The following is a 23,926-nucleotide window of genomic DNA, read 5'->3' as shown; positions in this document are numbered from 1 at the left end:
ACTTGGGACAGGCGCTATCAAAAATCCGGCGGGGTTAAACATGTTTTGTGAGATCTCATACCCCCCTCCCCTATACCTCTAGCCAATTTAGAATAAACAAACACACAGCAATACGCACAGTAAAACTCAGTTTAAAAGAAGTCCGAGTCCGATGTCAGAATATGTCAGACTTATGTATGCAGGAAACAAATAATGTAAAATTTATCACTGACCGATAGAATTTCTTAAAAAAAATCATAAATGAACGAATCTGTACAAACTTTGGTTCAAACAACGCATTCTTTTTAAGTTCCTAAACAAACACATTTCAAGGTGTATTTTAAAACAGCATTTGTTGAAAAACACTACACTAATTTCTGGACCAATGGGCGGTATGGATATGAAAATACGTACTGTCAAACAGAAAAATGGCCTATAAAACTTGCAAAAAACAATCTTGATGTTCATATAAACCCACTTGGAAGGCTATATTATTCTTCAGCTATCTAAAAATCAATTTTATTGTACACAAACATTCATATTTAAAAAATTCACCATGGTCAAAATGCGAAACTAAACTTCTAACTGTGTATTGCTACCTTAGTCCATGAGGGTATCACCAGCCCAGTACCAGTACTTCGGTACTGGCATGGCATGAGTATACGGATATAGTATTATCAAAATTTGCTGTTTCAAAGTTTTTGAACAACCAAGAAAAATTGAATTTAAAACAAAACGTAACAACAGGCGTGTCCTTCCAGTACATAAATAATGCAAAGGAAACCTCACTAGATTTAAAGAGCGAAAAAATACCAACTCTCACAAACGAAAATCAGGAAATGTGTGTGCTAATATTCATGTTGATAAAAGGGAGCGTTAAAGAGAAGAAAAACGATCTCCAAGATAAAGCTTAATGAAAAAATGATAGTTGTTCAAGTAATGTCCACAATGGTCCAGTGGCAAATATTTCTTTCATATTCAGGACGAGAACAAATTATACAGTAAATCAATTACGTAGGTTTTGCAAAATGGGTCTGGAATAAAGGACGGGAAATTCAATTGTAAAACCGTTGTTGGAAAGGGGTAGAGAGCACGGGTTTTTTTTCAATACAAGGCATAAAATGTACTGATTAGGAAGAAGCGCATTCGAGTGGAGGACGGCAAAGTTCATATCTGCTAGTTTAGTACTTTTAGCATGCTTTCTGTAGCATCAAACATTCTTCGATATGATATTGTTTGTTATTATATTGTTTGTTTGTACTTGTGTTTTTGTGATATATTATGCCGTTCTTATAATGGTAAGTGTTAATCTTTGTCGATTTTCATTGTACTTTCTTGTATTTACCTTTGGTTTTACCACTGATCGGAATAAAAATAATGGGGGGAGTGTTGAGAATTAAAAGATCATGTGCATGTTTCAAGTCGCGAACCTCGTAGTGTAACAACTGTTTTTGTCATTTAAGGAATTTTGGTGTTGATGGCATGTTTTTGATAGACGTCACAATGTCGAGTTTTTATTACAACTTTTAAGAGGGGCGAACTAGCGCTTGATATATTATATACTATTAGACTTGTCTATTGTTGAAGATTGTTTTTTGACCTTATAATGTCTGTCTGTTTTTTTTTTTTTCGTGTCGTTATGTTGCTGTTTCATGAAGAACGCCTCCAACATCTCCTTTTATTCATAATTCAAAAATTAGATTTTCTCTTTGCATTTAAATTTTCATGACGAATTTTCTTTTATATATGATACAAACTCTTGACAGTTATTTTTTTCAGAACTTTTCCTTATGCCTCCTGGTCCTAAATGTATATATGAAACATTTGCTACTGTACGTCAATAAACGAAAAATCAATGAATGCATTAATTCAAATGAATATACATCGTAAGATAATTGCTTTCATCGTATCAGATGAAATTTAAACTATACGATGTCCATCTGTGATTTAAAAATAAACAATCGATAGAAAAATCAACCAGGTATAAATTGCTCGCTTGAATGATTTATATTATATACTAAGGAGTTGCTTACTAACAAATATGTTGCGGAAGTAATAAACTCACAAAGACAGGTGTATTTACTATGTGTTAATATGACATTTACAAGTCTTTGATGAGGTATGGTATTTAGCGAGCTTAGTTGAAATGAAGGACATTTTGTATTTGTACACGATACATGGTAAGTTTGATATATGCTCTATTTGTATGTACACAAATTATAAAGGCAGTGGCTATTCGTCCGGCTAGCAGGACAAATAGTCAAAAATGTTATTCGTCCGGCTAGCCTGACAAATAGGCAAAAATGTCTATTCGTCCGGCTAGCCGGACAAATAGGCAAAAATGTTATTCGTCCGGCTAGCCGGACAAATAGGCAAAAATGTTATTCGTCCGGCTAGCCGGACAAATAGGCAAAAAAGTCTATTCGTCCGGCAAGCCGGACAAATAGCATTTTTACAGTATTTTGCTATTTGTCCGGCCAAAATATACAATGATGAAGATATAACATCGTGTTTTTAAGGAGATAAGTAAAGGCTGAATAATTCTGAAAAATATTGTCTAACATTGTTTTATGAAAAAGAACTCATTGAAAAACCTAGGTGATTGAATTGATCACCGATCGGACTTTTATATTGATATTTATACACTCAGCTCGAAGTTTAAGTTCATGCTCATAACATATCATGCTAAAGTTTTGAATATAGATATAGGAAGATGTGGTATGAGTGCCAATGAGACAACTCTCCATCCAAGTTACAATTTATAAAAGTAAAACATTATAGGTCAAGGTACGGCCTTCAACACGGAGCATTAGCTCACACCGAACAGCAAGCTATAAAGGGCCCCAAAAAATTACTAGTGTAAAACCATTCAAACGGAAAAACCAACGGTCTAATCTATATAAAAACGAGAAACGAGAAACACGTATGAACTACATAAACAGACGACAACTACTGTAATCAGACATAATATGCATGTAAAAGTAAGCAATGGAATTAAACATTACATACTCTATCGAAATTGGACGGCGTTTCTGTCAAAATTTGGTCTTTGCAATAGCGGTAGCTTAGTGTCAAAATAAAATTACACAGATCAACGGAATCTAAAAATGTGTCAGTATGGCAGGAAAAGAGAATAACGTTTTGTATATATCTAAATCTCGGTTGCTCGTTTATTCGTTTATCTCACAAAATATGGCTTGTGCATGCATATGCATTATTGTCGCAATTGCAAGATACAAATCAGAGTGTAATTGCACTTTCTTCAAAATATACAGCTTGATTGTTATAAAATCTATGTCTTTTAGGGGAATGGGGACCTCAAATACCTCTCCCATTATATCCGCTTGTGTATTTTATGCAAATAAAGATATGGATAAACATTGAGCGCTCATAAACATGTTTAACTTCGCCACATTCTGCATGTGCCTGTCCTAAGTCAGGAGCCTGTTGTCAGTGGTTGTCGTTAGTTCAGGTCTGCTTCATATTTTTTCAAGTCGATGCCTCATATAGCCAACCATAATGTCTGGGTTGTTCTCTTTGTTGAAGGCTGAACGGTTGCCAATAATTGCTGACATTTACTTCAGAACTTTGGTGGATAGTTGTCCCATTGGCAACCATACCACATCTCCTTATTTTTCTATAAAGCTTGAAAAGAATTGAAAGCAAGTGGAGCATGACAACATGGGACACTGTCTGACTATAGGCTATAGAGAATATAAAGACGTCATGAGTTTAAAATTTAATCAGACTTGGCCACAATCACCATTGGGTATAGAGTTTTAGAAATTGTGTGCAATGACCACCCCCTTTTTTCCAACCAACATGGCCGACAAGGCTAAAAATAGAACTTCCGGGGTAAAATGCAAGTTTTTTTCTATTATCTTGAAAACTGCTAAAGATAGAGAAAATCTGACAGGGGCAGGAATTTTCAAAATGTCGAGATTTCCCTACCATCTATTTACGTCAAAACTGTCAGACGAGCTTGTGTTGGAGTTTTTGCCCTTAAATGACATAATTTTTGCCTATTATTTTAATCTCTGCAATAGATAGATATTTTACAATACAAAATTCGTAAGGGGTTCCTCGGATTCTTGCAGCTGTCAGTGTTAAAGTATAATGTTGACCTAAAAAGTGAGTCCATTTATCAGTAAATACTAAATTGAAAAAAATCATTTTTTTTTTAGCTGCTATTTCTTGATCTTGAAGATTAGCGTCTGTCCAAGTTTCATAACAATCCATGAAGGTGTACAAATTTATCATGTCAAAAGAATTCAATCCCAGATTGTCTGTAAATGTCAACTGTAAAAAACTACGTTCATCTTTCAGAAAAATACAGAATTGAAAAAAATATATTTTCAAAAGTTTGCTTCAGACATTATTTCTTAATCATAAAAAGGCTTCTGCCAAAGTTTTACAAAATTGTATGAAGGTTTGCCAAAGTAATTGATGTGTAACAAATTTTTACCCCAGACTGTAACTACTTGTTAACTGTAAAAAGATCTATGTCCATTTATCAGTAAAATACGTAAAATGAAAATAAATATTTAATTAATGAAGATTTTTTACAATTTTTTTGCATTTTTGCCATAAATCTTAAAAACTACAATCTATAGATAGAAACTTTAGAAAGCAAGAAAAAATAGATTTACAATTATTTCGTGGAAAGAAACAGTTAAATACATGGGATGAGTTTAATTTTTACGAGTTAACTATAGTAAAAATATGACAGCACAAATTATTTTAGAAGCCTGTTTTTATAATTAGCTTTCTTTGTATTATCCCCTTGGTTATATAAAAATCAATGTTATGGTGACTGCAATTTGTTAGCTATCTACACCTTGTTAGATTATTGCTCTTTAAAAAAAAACACTTTAAAACAACATGGATATACAGATTGATTTTTTCAGAAATTGCAAATTTTGACATTTTTCAACAGAATCATAGAAAAAAATCACAATCAGTTTTTTTGGTCTAAACATTCACTTATTACACCTTGGTATGCTTTGTTTTATATTTTTTTTTTTATGAAAAGAAAAGAAATATCAAAACACTTATAATGTATCAAGAGCAGAATGCTTAATTTGAAGAAACTAGAGGCTCTCAAGAGCATAGGCGGATCCAGGGGGGGGGGGGGGGGGGGCTGGGACGCCCGGGCCCCCCCTTTCGTGGGAAAAATTTGGGTGATTATATAGGGAATCACTGAAGCATGACTGGAGCGGGCCCCCCTTATGAAAAGTTCTGGATCCGCCACTGATTTAGAGCCTGTGTCGCTTACCTGACTCTACTTTGGTTTTAGATATCATGTAAAGATAGATAAAAATCATAACAGATACCCAAATAATGATTGAGGCTAAATTTGGTTTAATATTGGTCCCGTTATTTAATAAAATATCCTGGTGGCCATCTTGAACAGTAAATTAGCAACAAAGAAGCAACACTTGGTCAGCACCTCATAAGGAACATTCATGCCATGTTTGGTTTCATTCCATTCAGTGGTACTCTAAAAGAAGAAATTTGTATGTATTTCCCATAGGGTCCTATTTTAAACTAAGTCCCCCGCTAGCGGCAATCTTGGATGATGGATCTCCTGCAAAGAAACAACACTTGGTCAGCACGTCATAAGGAACATTCATGCCATGTTTGGTTTCATTCCATTCAGTTGTTCTTTAAAAGAAGACATTTGTATGTATTTCCCATAGGGTCCTATGTTAAACGAAGTCATCCGCTGGCGGCCATCTTGGATGATGGATCGGCTGCAAAGTAACAACACTTGGTCAGCACCTCATAAGGAACATTCATGCCATGTTTTGTTTCATTCCATTCAGTTGTTCTCTAAAAGAAGACATTTGTATGTATTTCCCATAGGGTCCTATGTTAAACGAAGTCCCCCGCTGGCGGCAATCTTGGATGATGGATCGCCTGCAAAGAAACAACACTTGGTCAGCACCTCAAATCATAAGGAACATTCATGCCATGTTTGGTTTCATTCCATTCAGTTGTTCTCTAAAAGAAGACATTTGTATGTATTTCCCATAGGGTCCTATGTTAAACTAAGTCAACCACTGGCGGCCATCTTGGATGATGGATCGGCTGCAAAGTAACAACACTTGGTCAGCACCTCATAAGGAACATTCATGCCATAATTATTTGGTTTCATTCCATTCAGTGGTTCTCTAAAAGAAGACATTTGTATGTATTTCCCATAGGGTCCTATGTTAAACTAAGTCATCCGATGGCGGCCATCTTGGATGATGGACCGACTGCAAAGTAACAACACTTGGTCAGCACCTCATAAGGAACATTCATGCCATGTTTTGTTTCATTCCATTAAGTTGTTCTCTAAAAGAAGATATTTGTATGTATTTCCCATAGGGTCCTATGTTAAACTAAGTCCCCCGCTGGCAGCCATCTTGGATGATGGACCGACTGTAAAGTAACAACTCTTGGTCAGCGTCTCATAAGGAACATTCATGCCATGTTTGGTTAACTATATGTGACTAGCCACTTCCAGGCTAAAGAGGGTACATTGTCTAAAATTTGCTTTTTGTATATTTATCTAGAATATTCGAAACAAAACTCTCTGTCATGTTATTATGACATATTTGTTGTAACAGCAATGAAACGAGTCATTTTGAATACCGGTATGAAAATGAGACTGTTCTATGACGACTTTTATTTATTGAAGGCACTAATTTATCAAATACAAAATCATTGTATCTATTGGCACTTAGTAATAGCGTATTTGAATAAAATTCAGAGAATTAAATTTACTACAATACAAACAATTCTTAGCTCTATTTTAGAACATGTAATTTAAACTTGTTGAAATGAAGTTAGTTTAAAATTTGTCAAAGTAAGCCTTAACGGAAGTCCTTTTTTTTTAAATTGTCTTTTAATTTAGATTTATCATGCATGTCTGTATCCATAGTATGCGACGATTAACAATTTATAAGTAGGTGTTCTCATACATGATTTGATACAGTGCATTAATTATGGATATATTTCAGACTCCATTTATGAAAGAAAATCTATAGAGCAGAGAATTTTGATTTTTTTGTAGCTCTATTTTAGAACATGTAATTTAAACTTGTTGAAATGAAGTTAGTTTAAAATTTGTCAAAGTAAGCTTTAAGAATTCCTTTCTTTAAATTTGTCTTTTAATTTAGATTCATTATGATTTTCTATAAATTGTTTGAAATTTCACAGTGATAACATACTCTAACTTTGTTTAAACCCGTTTATTTACTTTTGACTTTAATTATTTATCCCTTGTAATTTTTTATTAACTGTGTATTTGCATTCAGGCGTCACAGGTCAAATTGTTCATTGTGTGTTAATTTACGTTTTTTGATTGAGTTAAGCCTTCCAATTGATATTTTATAGTGTGTTTTTCTATGTTGTGATGTTATACTATTGTTTCAGAAAAGGGAGAAGGTTTGGTACCATTAAAACGTTTAATCTCGCTGCAAATGTTTGCACCTGTCCAAAGTCAGGAATCTGATTACAGTAGTTGTCGTCTGTTTATGTAGTTCATACGTGTTTCTCGTTTCTCGTTTTTATATAGATCAGACCGTTGGTTTTTCCGTTTGAATGGTTTTACACTAGTAATTTTTTAGGGCCCTTTATAGCTTGCTGTTCGGTGTGGGCCAATGCTCCGTGTTGAAGGCCGTACCTTGACCTATAATGGTTTACTTTTATAAATTGTAACTTGGATGGAGAGTTGTCTCATTGGCACTCATACCACATCTTCCTATATCTATCTACTTCTATGTGGTTAATCAGTTAATCTGCAGTCGAAATTTCCATAACGCAGATATACTGTGCGTGTGTGTCAACCAGTACACACCAAGTTAAAAATAAACAAAAACTATTGTGTATTTACAGGAACAAAAACAAATAGAATTATGTGATGTTTGCAACAACTGTGCAGGGTTAAAATAACAGGTATCTATATATAGTTACGCCAGGAACTGCCACACACAGACCCGGATTTTCAGGATATATTTACTTATCAATATATATATAATTATCTTCTCAAAGAATGAATTGCATATAATTCTCATATTAAAATGTCCGATACCAAACGTTTTCCAGTTTGGGGACCCCCCACCCCCCCCACACCCCCTCTTTTCGTTTGGTATGGGACATGTTAAAAGTCCATGCATAACCATTAATATAGCTCCATAAGGGGGGCTCGTCCCCTGGGTCCCCTCCTAAATACGCCTCTGCATTTCTCAGAATAATATATATTAAATATCTAAATAACAGCAAGGTTAATATTTATATTATATTAACATGGTCTCGACCTGAGAATGCACTAAATTTGTGGCTGCAATGGACGTTTAACACCCATCCATTATCATCATCAGCAACTGATTTCTACTCAAAAAGTGTGTGTATTGAATATTGTTGCCCAACTTCCAAGTTTTTATAATAATTAACACTTATTTGTCCATACTGATTGCCGATTGAGCAAATACATATTGGATACTAACCTACTGTAATCATGGTAATGAAAGCCAAAATGCATATATATGTGTATTACAATTCCCGCCGTTTCTTCTTGTTACCTGTTACCTATTCTGTAAATTCCACCTTTTTCAGATGATCCACTTCAGTGGGAAATCCTCTTGAAGTGTAGTATCCGTTAAATCAGTAAAACAAAAAAAGTCTTACAGTCCCGGAAATGACAACGCTCTTTGTACCTTTCTATAAAAGAGCCATTTTGTGGGCGTTAATTTATGAAAAGAGGCGTGTCTTAAAACCTCATTGTGCTGGTTACCTCATTGTGGTGGTTAACTATTAGATTTGTCGAACATCTTTTGCTGGCGGATATCGTTAGTTTCTTAAAAACTTCGATCAACTACGGATGCAAACAAGTACTGTTCCGTAAATTTATATCGGGGAAAATATTATGTCTAGTCATTTCAGACTTTCGAACTATATTCAGGCTTGTTTTTTGTCGAGCCTTCGACTTTTGTCGAAAAAGCGAGACATAGCGATCATACATTCCGTCGGCGTCGGCGTCGTCGTCGTCGTCGTTGTCGTCGGCGGCGTCCACAAATATTCACTCTGTGGTTAAAGTTTTTGAAATTTTAATAACTTTCTTAAACTATTCTGGATTTCTACCAAACTTGGACAGAAGCTTGTTTATGATCATAAGATAATATTCAAAAGTAAATTTTGTAAAAAAAAAAATTCCATTTTTTCCGTATTTTACTTATAAATGGACTTAGTTTTTCTGCCAGTTAACATTACATTCACTCTGTGGTTAAAGTTTTTAAAATTTTAACAACTTTCTTAAACTATCCTGGATTTGTACCAAACTTGGACAGAAGCTTGTTTATGACTAAAAGCTAGTATCTAAAAGGAAATTTTGTTAAAATTTTGTTCCATTTTTTCCGTATTTTACTTATAAATGGACTTAGTTTTTCTTCCAGTTAACATTACATAACAGTCTGCAGTTTAAAAGTTTTTAAAACATTTATTAGATTCATAAACTATCCTGGATTTTTACCAAACTTGGACAGAAGCTACTTACAATCAAAAGATAGTATAGAGAGGAATATTTTTATTAATTTTTTTCCTCAATTTTGTTGAGCCTGTGATTAACAGCAAAAGTAGGCGAGACACTGGGTTCCACGGAACCCTTACGAATTTTTTGGTAAAATAAGATGAAAATATAACAATAAAAATTCAGTGGTCGCTCTCATTTACCAAGAAACAGTTTTTTAATCCGATAACATGAGATCTTGGTTTAAATTATAAGTAGGAATTTAAAACCATTAAACCATTCTTTAAAAAAGTCTTTTAACTACCTTTGGTTTGGTCTTTTTCCCGAGGAACAATTTTCATGTGCTTTGCCTCCTTGTATACAGGCAAAGGTAATAGAGTAAAACCGCAACTCTGGCTTTATATTCCTCTTTTTCGTGCAGCTGCTCATCTTCGCTAGCCAAAGGTTACGATCCACTTCCCTCCTTTCCACGAGGGAGGTGGATCGTAACCCTTGGCTAGCGAAGATGGCAGCTGCTATAGTTTTTGAGTCTTATTTTCTTCAAAACATCTTCAAAATCATAAAAACGGTCTCCATTTCTTAAAACATCTATCGCATTCGCGCGTTTGCAATCCGATACCTCATCCGGGGACAAAAATCGCCGCATGATACTGCTGCTGATATCAAACATTCGCGCACGCGCATATTTGATGGCCGGACGAATAGACACTCCGAAATATAAAACTACTCGAATTGAAAGTCAGTTTCGTAGCAATAATTTTAGTTGCAATTATTTAACTCTTTTGCGGCAGTTTTCTTTTAATTTTTAAGATCGGTAATTGTATAGATAGATATGTTTTATTCGGTTAAAGAGCTCCCCCGAGCTCGTGTTGTAATTGTTATAGTGTGCATATATATGCCGACTCATTATTGTGTTTTATTACATACAACATGTACAAGAGGGTCTGGATGTGGGATTCTTCATCTCATTAATTTTCTGCCAATTATTCTCTGTTCTGAATATTTTTGAACCCCTTTATTTTCTATTCTTTTTTTTTTTTTTTTTATTGTTTGCCCTATTTTTCACTTTTCTTTATATTTTTGACTATTTTCTGTAGATGTGGTCCATATTTTCTGTAAACCCAATCCATACCCTCATACAAGTGATATAACACAGGCACTCATCCACTCGACTCCCTCCTCATTTACTGCTGAAGACCCACTTTTTTACTCGCAGATTTCTCAAATAAATTTTGCGATATGTTACATCATAGATATAATAGCCATAGATAAAGTACTTAGAATTTGTCACACTGAGCCCCATGTAGTTTCCTTTGAAATATCAAAAGCAGGGCACTGCGCGTAGTGGCCTATGATGTAGATGATATTTGCCGACATCCTCCCAATAGACTAATTACTTAATTGTATTTAAATTATCGGGCACTTGTCTTATCAGCCGATAATTAATATGCGTTACCTGTCTCAGGTAATAATATGCCGTGACGCGGAAGCAATATAAAGCATCTTGTTGTAAAAGTTGTTCGGATTGTAATTTATTTGGAGAAAATCGGTCAACAAATGAAAAGGTTATGCTGTTGTTGAAATAATAAAATAGAGAAATCATGGAAAATGGACTTAACAGGCATGTAAAATTAAATTGTCATAGCACTTGCATCGGTTGCACTCGGAAAATAAGACCTGTATGATTTACAAGAGGAGACATATCGTTTACTGATGGTATACGTGGTTAAGAGGTCGAACCTGGTCGAATTTTTCTATGGCGAGTTAAAGAAATTTCTTTTTTATCGAGATTCAAAATAGTGTAATCATATTTTATGCCAGAAAGAAGAAATTGTTATTTTTTAGAAAAGAAAAAAGATTTTTACAAGTGTTGAAACTTTCTGTCGTAACACGAAGTTTTAGAAAATAAAGAGAAAAAAAGGAATACATTATAAACTTATTAAACGCCGTTTGGTGAAGAAAACGTATGTAGTGGACACACTGAATACATTAAATAATTGGGAAATAGCACAATCATGTCTCTGAATTTGTTTCTTCTATATACCTTTCCGCTTACCATTTTTGTGCTTGTTTTGCTATTAAATAGATGGTGGTATAATCTGATTGTCGATTTCATTTTTGAAGTAAACAATATATAGATTAAGCGTTATAATGGCTATAATAAAATGAAAATATGGGAGTTTTGTCCTGTGTCATTCATGGTTTTTGCCTCTTCCTTCTTACAATTGTGTTAGAGGTGTGATTCGTACTATAAATACAGCTATATATCCCTTCCGGCGCGGGACGTTTGCGCTTTTACATAGGACGTTTGTGTTTTTTAAATGGACATTTGCGCTTTAACAATATTTACTTCTCATGACTTCCCTCCTATTTTATCCGAGCTTTGGACCTGGCAGAGTTAAAAAAAAGTCGTTTTTTTATTATGGTTAAAAGTCATTACGTAGCACATTCGTGTGTCTAAAAGTCTCCCGATTCACAATTTATTAGATATCGATCGACGGCAATTGCCAATGAAGGCTAATTAACACCAAGCGTGACATGTATACAATAAGGGGGTGATAAAATTTCGGCAAATATCATCTGCTTTTGATGTGGGTCCAGTACTATCTATGGCTATTATATCTATGGTTAGATGTTTGCTAGGTTAAAGTAAGTAACTTAATGTTGTTCTATTCAAGATGTAGATAAATACCCGAACAACATGAGCTTGACGTGTGATAATTAATTAACTACTAGTTTATCAGCTACAAGCGTGTGTAAAAAAAATATGATGTATGTACACAAGTGATAAATATGATGTGTGTGTAGATAATTTAAATTGCTGAAATACTATTAATGTGTAAAATGTGTAAGGAAAGCAGTATTTTTTTTTTTTAAACTTTGCAGAGTGGTAATGGAATACGAATAGTAACATATACTCATAAACATCGAAGCGTGGTAACTATGGAGATTGCTAAAGCGGTATGTATATTTCATGTTATAACGAATAACTAAAGCATTAGCACTGGTAAATAAATGATTGGAAGACTCTCAGTGAATGAGAAATTCGTCCTCAGACATTTTATAAAAAGATGCTCTTAATTCAGATTTTGAATAGGTATGGCTAATTTCACTCGTTTCACTCATATATATATAACGCCTAATTTTACAAGTTGTTGAATTTGAATATGAAAGTGTGTCTTCTTCATATACTTTACTTATAACAATGTTACATATTTCCATAAAATCAAAATATTATCAGCGCTACATGTTGCATTGCTGTTAAAGGATTTTGATGCATAACAGATAATTTAACGGGTTTTTTTGGTAGAATTTTATATCAACAACAATTATACTTTATTTGATGAGGTTTACACAGCAAGTTATTCAGTTTATCTTCCCTGAGGCCCTCGAAATGGCGTATCGAACAAAAATCATTCAATGTGTACATGGTGTATCCGATGGACAAATCTTGAATATATATTTTTTTTAAACATAATTTTGTTTTGGTACATTGTAAATTAATGAATGTCCGTCTTGTAGATTTTTATTTATAAATTGTCAAAATCTGTCAATATTGCGGCTTTGGGCCATCCCATTATATTCATAGAACCCCAAAGTACACATATGGAGCTTAAAGACTTTTTGAGAATGGTCCTTGTGTGAAAAAAATCCAGGTGAACTTGGCACTACACCTTTAAGGCTAATACAGGAAGAGATTTATGGGGAAGGATCAGATAAAGTGTAAAAAGTAACGCCCGAACATTTCTTGTGAAAATTTTCTTTACTTATGTGTGTAAATAAGAGTCAGAAACCAATACAATGTGGTGTTTGTAGTGTATATATAAAATAAATAAAATCATATATCAACTATTTGTGGTTTGATTTTTTATTGGATTTTATCCTGAAATGTCAATGTTTTTTGTCTGCCATTTTGTGACATTTCGTAGGCCTTTGAAAAAGTTGAATTAGAATATCACTATGTCAAATTGCATGTTCTCCAGCTTTATTGTTATTGAGAAATAACATGTCGAGGAACACTTCTAACCTGTGAGTAGGAATAATTTGTGCAGATTTATTGAGAAAAAAATCGTCAAAAATCACTGTTTGCCCATTATGCTGTCTGTCAAAATATGACCCAACTTTTAACTTTGTTTACTGTTGAACTGCAATGTCTAATATAACCCTACAAATTTTCAGGAACCTTCAAATAATAGTCCTTTAAAACTTGCTAAGAAATATTGTATTGAGACATAGATATTTCAAAAGACTGCATTTTAAATTTTAAAACGTTTTGTCTGTCAAAAAGTAACGGGCGATCAAACTGTCTATATTTACATGAAAGAGTGGTATACATCATCGCATCATGTGCTTTGTAACTGGGTTGGGTACACATGATTACTATGTCATAGATCTATGTGTCAAAAATGGACAGTGTAACTTGCAGAAGGGTACTAAGTTTAGTGTCGGTCAAATATTTTCTCGAGAATAACGGGCGTTCTAATATTTAATGATTGTACAAAGTGTCTCATATGAGATACAACCACTAAGTATCATGTTATGGTTATATTTAACATAGATATTGTGACAGTTACTGACAATTATTGTTTGTTAAAATGAAATATTTTAATGAAAACAAGGAAACTATTTTTGCCCATTACAGTCCAAATAATTATGACGTCTTGCAAGGCTATTTTAATTTTTTTCTGTGACTCCTGTCGTAGGAAGGCGTCACAGAAATAATTAAAATAGCCTTGCAAGACGTCATAATTATTTGGACTATGCCCATTACTATTTGACAATAAATAAACGAACGACCGTTATTGTTTGACCTCCCTGTGTAACGGGCGAACATTTGCAAGTATCTATCTCATTGTTTTGAACAGAGAATATCATGAAACCAGTGAACTGTTATTATTCTACCCTAACATTGAAATTGTGCAATAGAAAGGCGAAGTTGATTCATTCAGTTTCAAATTCCACAATCATATAGAACAGGTGTTATTTTTGACAATATTCCCTAAAATAATTAGTTTATAAGATCTTATAATTTCTGTCGAACTGTGTTGATATACGCAATGTTATTTAGTAGTATGCAAGAAATGCTGGTCCTACATCTTTGATTAAGTACCAAAGTTTTTAGTACATCATTTCTTTTCAAATTCTTATGTATGATTGTAAAATTTAACTTGTAAAATGTCAAACTGTCAAACAAAACTTCTGTCACACTATACAAATGAATTATCATTAGTATCCATTTTCTATTGATTATTTATGTTTACATACAACCATTTTGAAATATTTTAACAATTCTGACTCTTCAGGTGTCCAGTTGTGAGAAATTAGGTTGAAAAATAAAAAAAATATACAGCATATTTTTGTGACGCCCGTTACACGAATGTGACATGTGACTTATAAAATGTCAAACTGTCAAACAAAACTTCCATCACACTATACAAATTAACCATTATTAATATCCATTTCCTATTGACTCTGTGGGTTTTCACTACTACCAGTTGTATAATCTTAACCATTTTGACTCTCCTGGTGTCCAGTAGTGATTAGTTGGAATGGAAATTAAACAAACATACATCATATTTTTGTGACGTCCTTTACTTTTTTTAACCTCATTATTCTTTTGAACTTTAAACTTCCAAGATGTGCATTTTCAAGAGTTCAAAACAAGAATGAAAACCTTATAATTGAATTAATTTGAAATACATTTCAAACTTTTTAAATAATCTGAAATTAGCATGTCAAACTAGTCAATGTAACGTCCATCACAAAAGTTGTGCCTTTGTTTGAATGTCTGTTGACAAGTATTGAACCAAAGAACTATCTCTATAATCACACAAGTCAACTCTGAAAAGTTGAAGATTCCTCTGATATATTTAAAATCTTGGTATATGGGCTTAAATGTGATGGACGTTATGTCACACCAATGTTACACTTTATCTGATCCTTGCCCTTATATGTTTAATGTATTGTGTAAAATGCACGTGTCGCTCAGCAAATATATGAAATGTTTGCCACTGGTGATAAAAAAAAAATGAAAACAACACGTTTAATAATTTTATGCGTCCAAAGAGCTTTTCTGGATTTACCTTCATCAGGAACGCTCAAAGCCAAACATTTGAAATCCGAGGGATGTATAAGTACCGAAACAGTTGAAGAGCTATAAAGACAAAAATACATAAAACAAATAGCCAAATTCATCTAAGGTCAACTTTGCCTGAGGGAGTTGAAACCTTAGTTTCTTTATAATTTCAAAATTTATAAACAGACAATTTTAGAAAGGTTTGTTATAAATCATGTCAGTACCGAAGTACTGACTACTGAGCTGATGATACCCTCGGGGACTGAGATGAACTAACTTAGTAATACATTCCTTATTCAATACTTGATGACGTAAAACGATTAACATTTCAACTCATTGCTACCTTTAAAATTTTCTGGGTATAGCACTAAATATGCATCAGATATTTTCCACTGGACGTTAAACAAACAAGAATCAACCAATCAAATAAATAAATGCAATATTGGCTTTAAATAAAGACAGAAATAATAACACAACGATAACATATATACGATTAATTAATTAATTGATTGATTAGTTGTTGCTTGCTTACGTCCAGTGGCAAATATTTCATGCATATTTTGGACAATCAATATGTTGGTTCTGCAAATTAAAGCGACAGGGTAGGAGGACGGGAAATTGGGACTACCACTGACAAATAAGGATATGTTTTATAGTGGCCGAAATTTTACCTTGCATCAGGTCACCTACGGGAGGGTCCCTTAGAGAGTTGTTACAAAGGTTCTTTAACATACAAAAAGTGTGGCACCCAAGGGAGACTGGGGAAAAGAAATATGGTCACTTTGATCTTCTTCTGACCGGCAGTAAAACCCTTTCCAAAGTGGGCTTTCCGTTTGGCTGTGCGAGATGTACAAGTTCGCAGCCACGTCTTGTCAGAATGGTTACGTTAAACCCAAAACCCAACCGCCACGCTCTCTGCATGTTAAGAACTCTTGTAAGTACCGATTATCAGGTTGTCTGCATATTGATATTGTAAAATACGAGATCAAATAGCCTTCATATTGTGTCGAGCAATCTCAATATGCCGTTAACCTGATTATCGATTAATCGGGCTGTATTTGCGTCTTTTGGAAGTGTTTTCTTTGGTTCACCAGTAAACCGGAAGATGACTTGATAAGTTCGGGTCAAACTTATCAACGTCGGTTCAAACATTATGACGTCGCTGATATGTCCGGGTCAAAATTATTAAGGTCGGGTCAACGTATTTGACGTCACAAAGCCGTGATATGCAATTTTATTAAGAGCTGAGCAGAGTGATATAGACAGTGGGACGACCGATAAATAAGTAGACCCAATTCTTCCCGATAATAGAAAAGAAAGGATATGGGGTATCTATCCACGACACAAAATCAGCACATGTACAGCAAAACACAAAAAAAGGGAAAGAAACAGCGCTTTTATTGCTGTTCTTCATCTCAAAGTCACAGTGCCTTCAACATGGACCAAAACAATTCTCACCTCACTGCAAGTTTACGACGGCCCCTAGATAAGTTTAATTAAGTAAAAGTGAGAGTATCATATGAAAAAAATACTAAATATGCTGATCAGCAAGTTGGAAATTTACTTACTTTTGCTCTGTTCAAGAATGCACTATTTTCAAGAATTCATTAAGAGTAATTTATGCTTTCATTCCTTTGAAATCGAGAGGGTCGATATAAGTCTAATGAGAGAAAATGTTATATAAAATTATGTTGAACTGCTAGATGCTAATTTTCTTTTTGAAAGTCAACAACTTTTGTGCTATTTCGTGGCAGTCATTTTTTATTGATTGAGGGAGCCGGAGTGCCCGGAAAGAACCACCGATTGGAGTCGAGCGCACCTGCCACGTGCGGGGTTCGAACTCACAACCTCAGTTTTGACATGCTAGTGGTATACTAGTAGTAGCTCGACTACTGATCCCACTCGGCCACCGAGGCCCCCTCCAAAATTGGAAATTACAAAAAAATGTTTGAAATATAAAGAAGGACATGGTCCCAATTTCATTCATTTATAAAATATTGATTAATCTGATAATAATTTAATTTTGGATGTAACGCGTCTTCTGATTGGCTGACGTTGTTTTGTTTATCAGCTCATCGACATAATTTTATCATGTGACCGTGACGTCATCAACGTTTTTTCATGGTTTACTAAGGTTTAAAATGGAATTTAGAATTAAATTATAGGAAATGACTGTAATATTTTTTCTGTCTATTCGAAATAACATAAAAAATGTGGTGCACACTTTAAAATAACCCGCTACGCGGGTTTTTCAGTGTGCACCACATTTTTGATGTTATTTCTTTATAGACAGAAAAAATATTACAGTCATTCCTTAAATAAATGAAAACAATGATATTACTAAAAAATGTTTGCAAAAAAAAATTCTTGTGCTCATATATAGTTGAATTACAGAGAAAAAAATCTCTTTCAATGTTGTGTGTTATTTGAGACAATTTATTTAAAATTGTAAATATATTTCATTTATGTGATAATAATGTTCTTTTCTGCATAATATATACAAGAAATGATGCATGCAATTTTAATAAAAGTATTATATTATATTCACGCACGTACTTTTAATAACGGACATGTATTGAAAACTTCTTGTAAACATTATTGAATTAACTATAAAATGAGAGATACGTTTATGTAAGTACAACAGTTGTTAATATTTAATATGAATAAAAGTATTACACTATGATAATTACTTGTGTAGAAAATATTATTATGCCAATGTATGATATGAAGACGACAGTTGAAGAAATCAATTATGGTGTTTTAATAACTATTATAAATGTACAAATACTATTAGGTAAATAAAAGTGTATAGTATGTGGAGTATTTGATTGATTGATTGATTGATTAATTGATCGTTTGCTTAAAGTCCAGTGGCAAATATTTCATTCATATTCAGGCCGAGAACAAATTTTCTATTTCTAGTCTTATTGATTTTCATACATTTATCGATTTCCATATTCTTTTTTAAGGCACTGTTAAATATGAACGATTTATTGTAAGAATCTAGTTAATAATATTTTGTTTATTTCTCATATTTTTCATAATTTTCAGAGCTTCTGGTCTGTTGTTGACACCTTTTGGGACGCGATTGACGGTATCGTATATCGAGGCTCAAAACAGGAAATCCGAGATGCAATCCGATGCGGCAATACAGAAGAAGTCATTCATTTTATAGATAAATTCAACAGCGAACAGGTGAATTATTTGCCATTCCAATTATATTGTTCTCTCCCTACTAGAAATTAAAAAGACATCATACTAGATGGTACAAGAAAAGAATAAATTAGAGAGAAAAAAAACTCCTTCACTTTGTGTTCTTTTTTTTTTTAAATTATTGTTATATTTTATATATTCACGCAATATTTTGATAAACAAATAAGCTTCATCAGTCTAAACATCCAGGTAAAATCGAATGCTGTTAAGAAATTTTTGCAGCTTTTCGTACATATCCTTTAGTGTATTTTTGCAGCTTATTGTAAATTGCGATAAATAGATCAAAATAAATAATTGTATTAGTTTAATAGTATGAAGTTCAAGAATTATTCCTTTTGTTTTTGATAAAACTGTTTTTCATCTCTCTCATTCAGTCCATCAGGTTCAAGAGTACGTAGCTGATGCATCCAATATATATATATATATTATATATATAGATTGCCTAACAATGTAATTTTAACACACTATTTAGTATGTAAATATAAGAATGTTTAAAATATTTACCAAATGATGAAAATAAACGCAATATTTCATTAGACTTACTATAGCTTTATCAAGCGTGCATCTATCCAGGTGAAATCGGATGTAGATGATAAGAAACTTTTGCAGCTCAATGTATATGTTGCACTTGAATTTAGCTGCCTTGAAAATAATACATAATTTGGATGAAGTTCAAGATTTTTACAAAATTGGTAGTTGAAGTTAGCAACGTCCATTGGCCAATATTACAGGATAAAAAAGACGATGCTGTGTACTAAATTATTCTTTATATTTCCTGTATCTTTTCTCGTCTTTTTCATTAAGACCATCAGGTTCTAAAGTCTGGAGCTGATGTATCCAAAAGTTTTCTCTTCTACTTCTCGCCGTGGTGTCCCACTCGGTGATGACTTCTATGATTTGGAAAGTAACATTATCAAAAGGATGTTTCTTTGAGCGAAGCGAAGATGTCTTGTGAGAGGACAGTTTTTGTTGGTTTTGTACCATGAACGACGGTTATTAAGCCGAATATTAAATTTATCCATTGTTTCTCCCACATACTGAATGCCACAAGTGTTACATGTTAATACATAAATTGAGTTCTCCGTTTTACAGTTGAAATTTGAGTAGATGGTATAACTTTGTTTTGTAAAGGAGCTGATGAAAGAACTGCTTGTATTGGCAGCTTTACAACATAAGCAATTCCTTCTACCACATTGTTTGTAGCAACCGGGAGGTGGAGTAGGTTGCTTTGTTAATACAACTGTCACTAATTTGTCACGGATGTTTTTAGGTCTTCTGAAGGCCATGACTGGTGGTGAGGAACATACTTTGAATTGAAGTCATTTTCTACAATTTTCCAATGCTTTTGAACAATGGATGACACATTTCTGATTCAGCCATGCTGGATCTATGCGATCATTCTGGTTTTGGAGATGGTGCAGAATACTAAGTTGAAGACATATCATGAAACTAATTATGTGTTTTTATGACTTGCAGAAACTTTCTACACCATTTTAATCATCAACTGCCAACTTTTGACATGTTATTTGCCCTTAAATTAAGAAAAGATTGGTCGAATAACCCTTTTATTTTAAATATACACATGCATATAGTTCCTTTGTAAATCAAAATTTATAATGATTTACTACTTATGAATTAATTTGAAAAGTATTTGTACATCAATTGAATCAGTTGATAAGAATTTTGAAAGTATTAGATTAGTATCTTATCCTTGTGTAAGTGATTGTTCAATGAAATCTAGGTCAACATGTGTATTAATATATCTAAGTTGATTCCCACTCTTTTTTGAAATGGTATTATGCCAATTTTTTCCATAGGCAAGTAAGAGTCATTAAATACACTCAAAGGTGTAAGTGTTAATTGGAAACAGTCCCTGTCTTAATTCACCAAAGTTAATATCTCATGACCTGTTACATAATTAAATAGACACAATTTATTATACACCTAACTGAATACACACATTCTTGAACTAAATAGTATACCTACAAATGTATTATTTTTTTTAATTTTGCCTGCTAGCTGAATGATTAAACAGATGTGGGTTATTTTCAATGAAGAGATAAAAAATGAAAAAAATATGTATACAAAATGGAAGCAAATTTTATTTCACTTGTAAAAACAGTGTCATTATCATCTGTCACATAAGTCAATAATCAAGTTCTAATTAATTAGTTAGAATTATCAGAAATTTGGTTGAAACAATAAACAAAATTGCATAACTCTTACCTGAGCATTTTCTGCCATAAAATTTATTTAAAATTGAGAATGGAAATGGGGAATATGTCAGAGATTTTTGTTTCTTCTACATTTATATCCCATTATATTGCTATTCAACAGTAATTGGAAATATCTCAGCATTAGGTATTTGTTCATTTAATTTGAATACAGGAAATGTATTTTTTTTCTTAATGAAGAACGAACACCAATTTAGATAAAAAATAGCTATTATTTTTTTTTATTTTTGTTGTTGAGAAATTGGATTTTTAATGCCTCTTTCTGGAAATTATTAAGCCAGTTATTATTAATGACATATAAAAAGATATATTACTTGTTTGACGATTTCCATTTCCATTCTTGTCAATACCTTTAAATTGCAAATATTTATAAAAAAGAAATATGACAGAGTCTAAAACTGAAATATCAATATTTATATCAATATTTGCATCAATATTGCGAAATTCCCTACCTTTGGACAATAACATAGAAATTTTACAGTAAGATTGGAAATGAAAAGAGAAAAACATATTGAAAAAAGTATGGTCAGAAAGAATATTAGACTAGCTATGAATATGGCTGGATCACAACATCGACGATGCTTTGATTAAGATCAGGATGGTAAGTGAGTACAAGAGGTGTTCTGTTGACTCCTTTATTTTTATCCTTGTACTCCAGAAGTTCATGGTGACTAGTGTTGTTTGCTCTTTCGAAAGCTGTATCAATTATGTTGTTATTGTATCCTCGAACAACTAGTTGTTTGCGTAGTTGTCCAAGTTTAGCATTTTGCTTATTTTCGGTTGAGCATATTCTCTTGATTCGCAATGCCTGGCTGAATGGGATACCCCGGGAGCAGTGTTTAGGATGGCAACTTTTAGGAGAAAGAAATTGATGTTTGTCCGTTTTTTTCGTCTGAAGGTTCGTTATAATGGTTCCGTTCTGGATGTAACTCGTAGTATCAAGGAAGTTTATTTTCTCCATAGATGTTTCGTGTGTAAATTTAATTGAATGGTGGAAAGAGTTACAGTGTTGTAGAAATTCATTCAGATGGTCTTGTGAATCTGTCCATTTAAAATAAATATCGTCAATAAAACGAAACCATGATAAAATGAGCAAATATGTTGGCATATGACGGGGCCATTATTGTGCCCATACTAGTGCCGTCTATCTGGAGATAGTGTTTGTCATTGAAAGAGAAGTTGTTGTTCTTCAGCACTAGTTTCAGAAGTGTAACAAGGCACTCAGTTGGAGGATTTTTGTCACTACGAGTGTTCCATACCTCTTCACACGCTGCTATTCCTTCGTCTTGTGGAATGTTGGTATATAAAGAAGACATGTCCATGGATGCGAGTATAGTATTGTCAGGTAGAGGATTAAGGCTTTCCATTTTCTTCAAATGATCTGTCGTATCCTCAATGTAAGAGGGAAGTTCTTTAACATGAGGTCTTAAGTTATGGTCTACAAATTCGAATATCTTTTCAGTTGGGTGACTATTCGCTGAAACAATAGGTCGACCTGGATTGTCAGTTTTGTGTATTTTAGGCAACATATAGAATCTTCCAGCCTTTGCTTCGTCCTCAAGAGGTCGAAGATAGTCAAAGGTGTCATTATCGATATGCTTTTGGTTGCACATCTCTTGAAGGATGGTGTTGATCGTTCGAATGGTAGTTTGTGTTGGATCTGTGGTTAATTGCTTGTTAATTAATTGTATGAAATATAATACATGTATATATATTATATACATATAAATACGTCTGAAACAGTGACGACTCTACAACAGATTTTATCCATCGGATCACCAGCAGTGATGGTGATACAAGGCTGAAAATACATTCTGTATATATAATTCGGCTAAACAACAGCCCAACAATGTTAGATCTGTAAATTTGCGGAAGCATATTTTTTGTTCTTCCCTGGCCGGGATTCGAACTCATGCTACTGAGATATCGTGGCACCAAATCGCCTTGCACTATGCCCGACGCGCTAGACCACACGACCACCTAGGCACCAAATCTCCTTGCACTATGTTCGACGCGCTAGACCACTCGACCACCTGCACTATGCCCGACGCGCTAGACCACTCGACCACCTGCACTATGCCCGACGCACTAGACCACTCGACCACCTAGGCTTAGCATGGGTATTAATAGACCCATTCAATTTCTTAATTCTTATTTGTATTAACGACCCCACAGCCTTAATCCATAAACTGACGAAATCAACATATTGCAAAATAAAAATCGATCAACACTTTTTTTTTTATACAAACTCCATTTTAAAATGTAAATAATATTGTATACCTTCCCACTTTACATTCTCTTCTAAAGGTCGTTCGAGATTCCATCTGTTGCTGTATAGAAATGGGAAATACAGAAATGCTTCAATGTATTTTACAGAGAGTAGATGATTCAGGTATTTTGTTAGCTTAATTTTGAATCCAATGCATTATGGGTATTATTTTCATAAGCGTATATTCATTAAAACCATAATAAATAAAGAAATCGTCGATATTCCTTTAGATTCTGTAATTAAATTTCGCTTATATTTAAGTCATTGGTCGGTTTTTGTTGTTGCTTAACATACAGTAGCAAATATTACATGAATGTTCCTAAATTAACAATAAATCTAAACAATACATGTAGGTTCTGCTTGGTGTGTTAACCGGGATGAAGGACGGGAATTTCGACTGCCACTGGAAAATTATAAAAAGGTTATAATGGGAAGATATGTGTGCTTGTCAAAGGGCTTTTGAAAGTTTTCTTTAACCTGCAGAGAGTTTTGGACTCTCCCTAAACGAAACATAGTCCCTAATACAAACGGACGTGTCTGCGTATTTATACATCCCGCGCAGCCAAACGGACGCTATCGTACCATAAAAACTTAATGGTTACGGGTAAAATCAGGTTTGCTCATCTTTTATAATATCAGAT

At 33.6% G+C, this 23,926-nt stretch overlaps 1 protein-coding gene across 3 annotated transcripts in view; it reads left to right on the top strand.

The window, feature by feature from the left end:
* Positions 1–1,996: 1,996 nt before the first annotated feature.
* The window catches only part of LOC127714194 (putative ankyrin repeat protein RF_0381), a 33,693-nt gene continuing 11,763 nt past the window's right edge, over positions 1,997–23,926 (top strand). Inside the window, exons 1-5 of one of the 3 annotated variants that reach the window (XM_052220211.1) lie at positions 1,997–2,159; positions 7,864–7,923; positions 12,380–12,454; positions 18,621–18,764; positions 23,324–23,408. In XM_052220211.1, coding sequence (XP_052076171.1) covers positions 12,437–12,454; positions 18,621–18,764; positions 23,324–23,408 — 247 coding nt within the window. In that variant the 5' untranslated portion in view covers positions 1,997–2,159; positions 7,864–7,923; positions 12,380–12,436. The remainder of the gene's footprint in view (positions 2,160–7,863; positions 7,924–12,379; positions 12,455–18,620; positions 18,765–23,323; positions 23,409–23,926) is intronic. The other 2 variants (XM_052220210.1, XM_052220212.1) reach the window with 2 other exon arrangements.

The sequence above is a fragment of the Mytilus californianus genome, unplaced genomic scaffold (assembly GCF_021869535.1).
Source record: "Mytilus californianus isolate M0D057914Y unplaced genomic scaffold, xbMytCali1.0.p SCAF_9, whole genome shotgun sequence".
NCBI lineage: Eukaryota > Metazoa > Mollusca > Bivalvia > Mytilida > Mytilidae > Mytilus > Mytilus californianus.
This window is presented reverse-complemented; position numbering and strand designations above follow the sequence as displayed.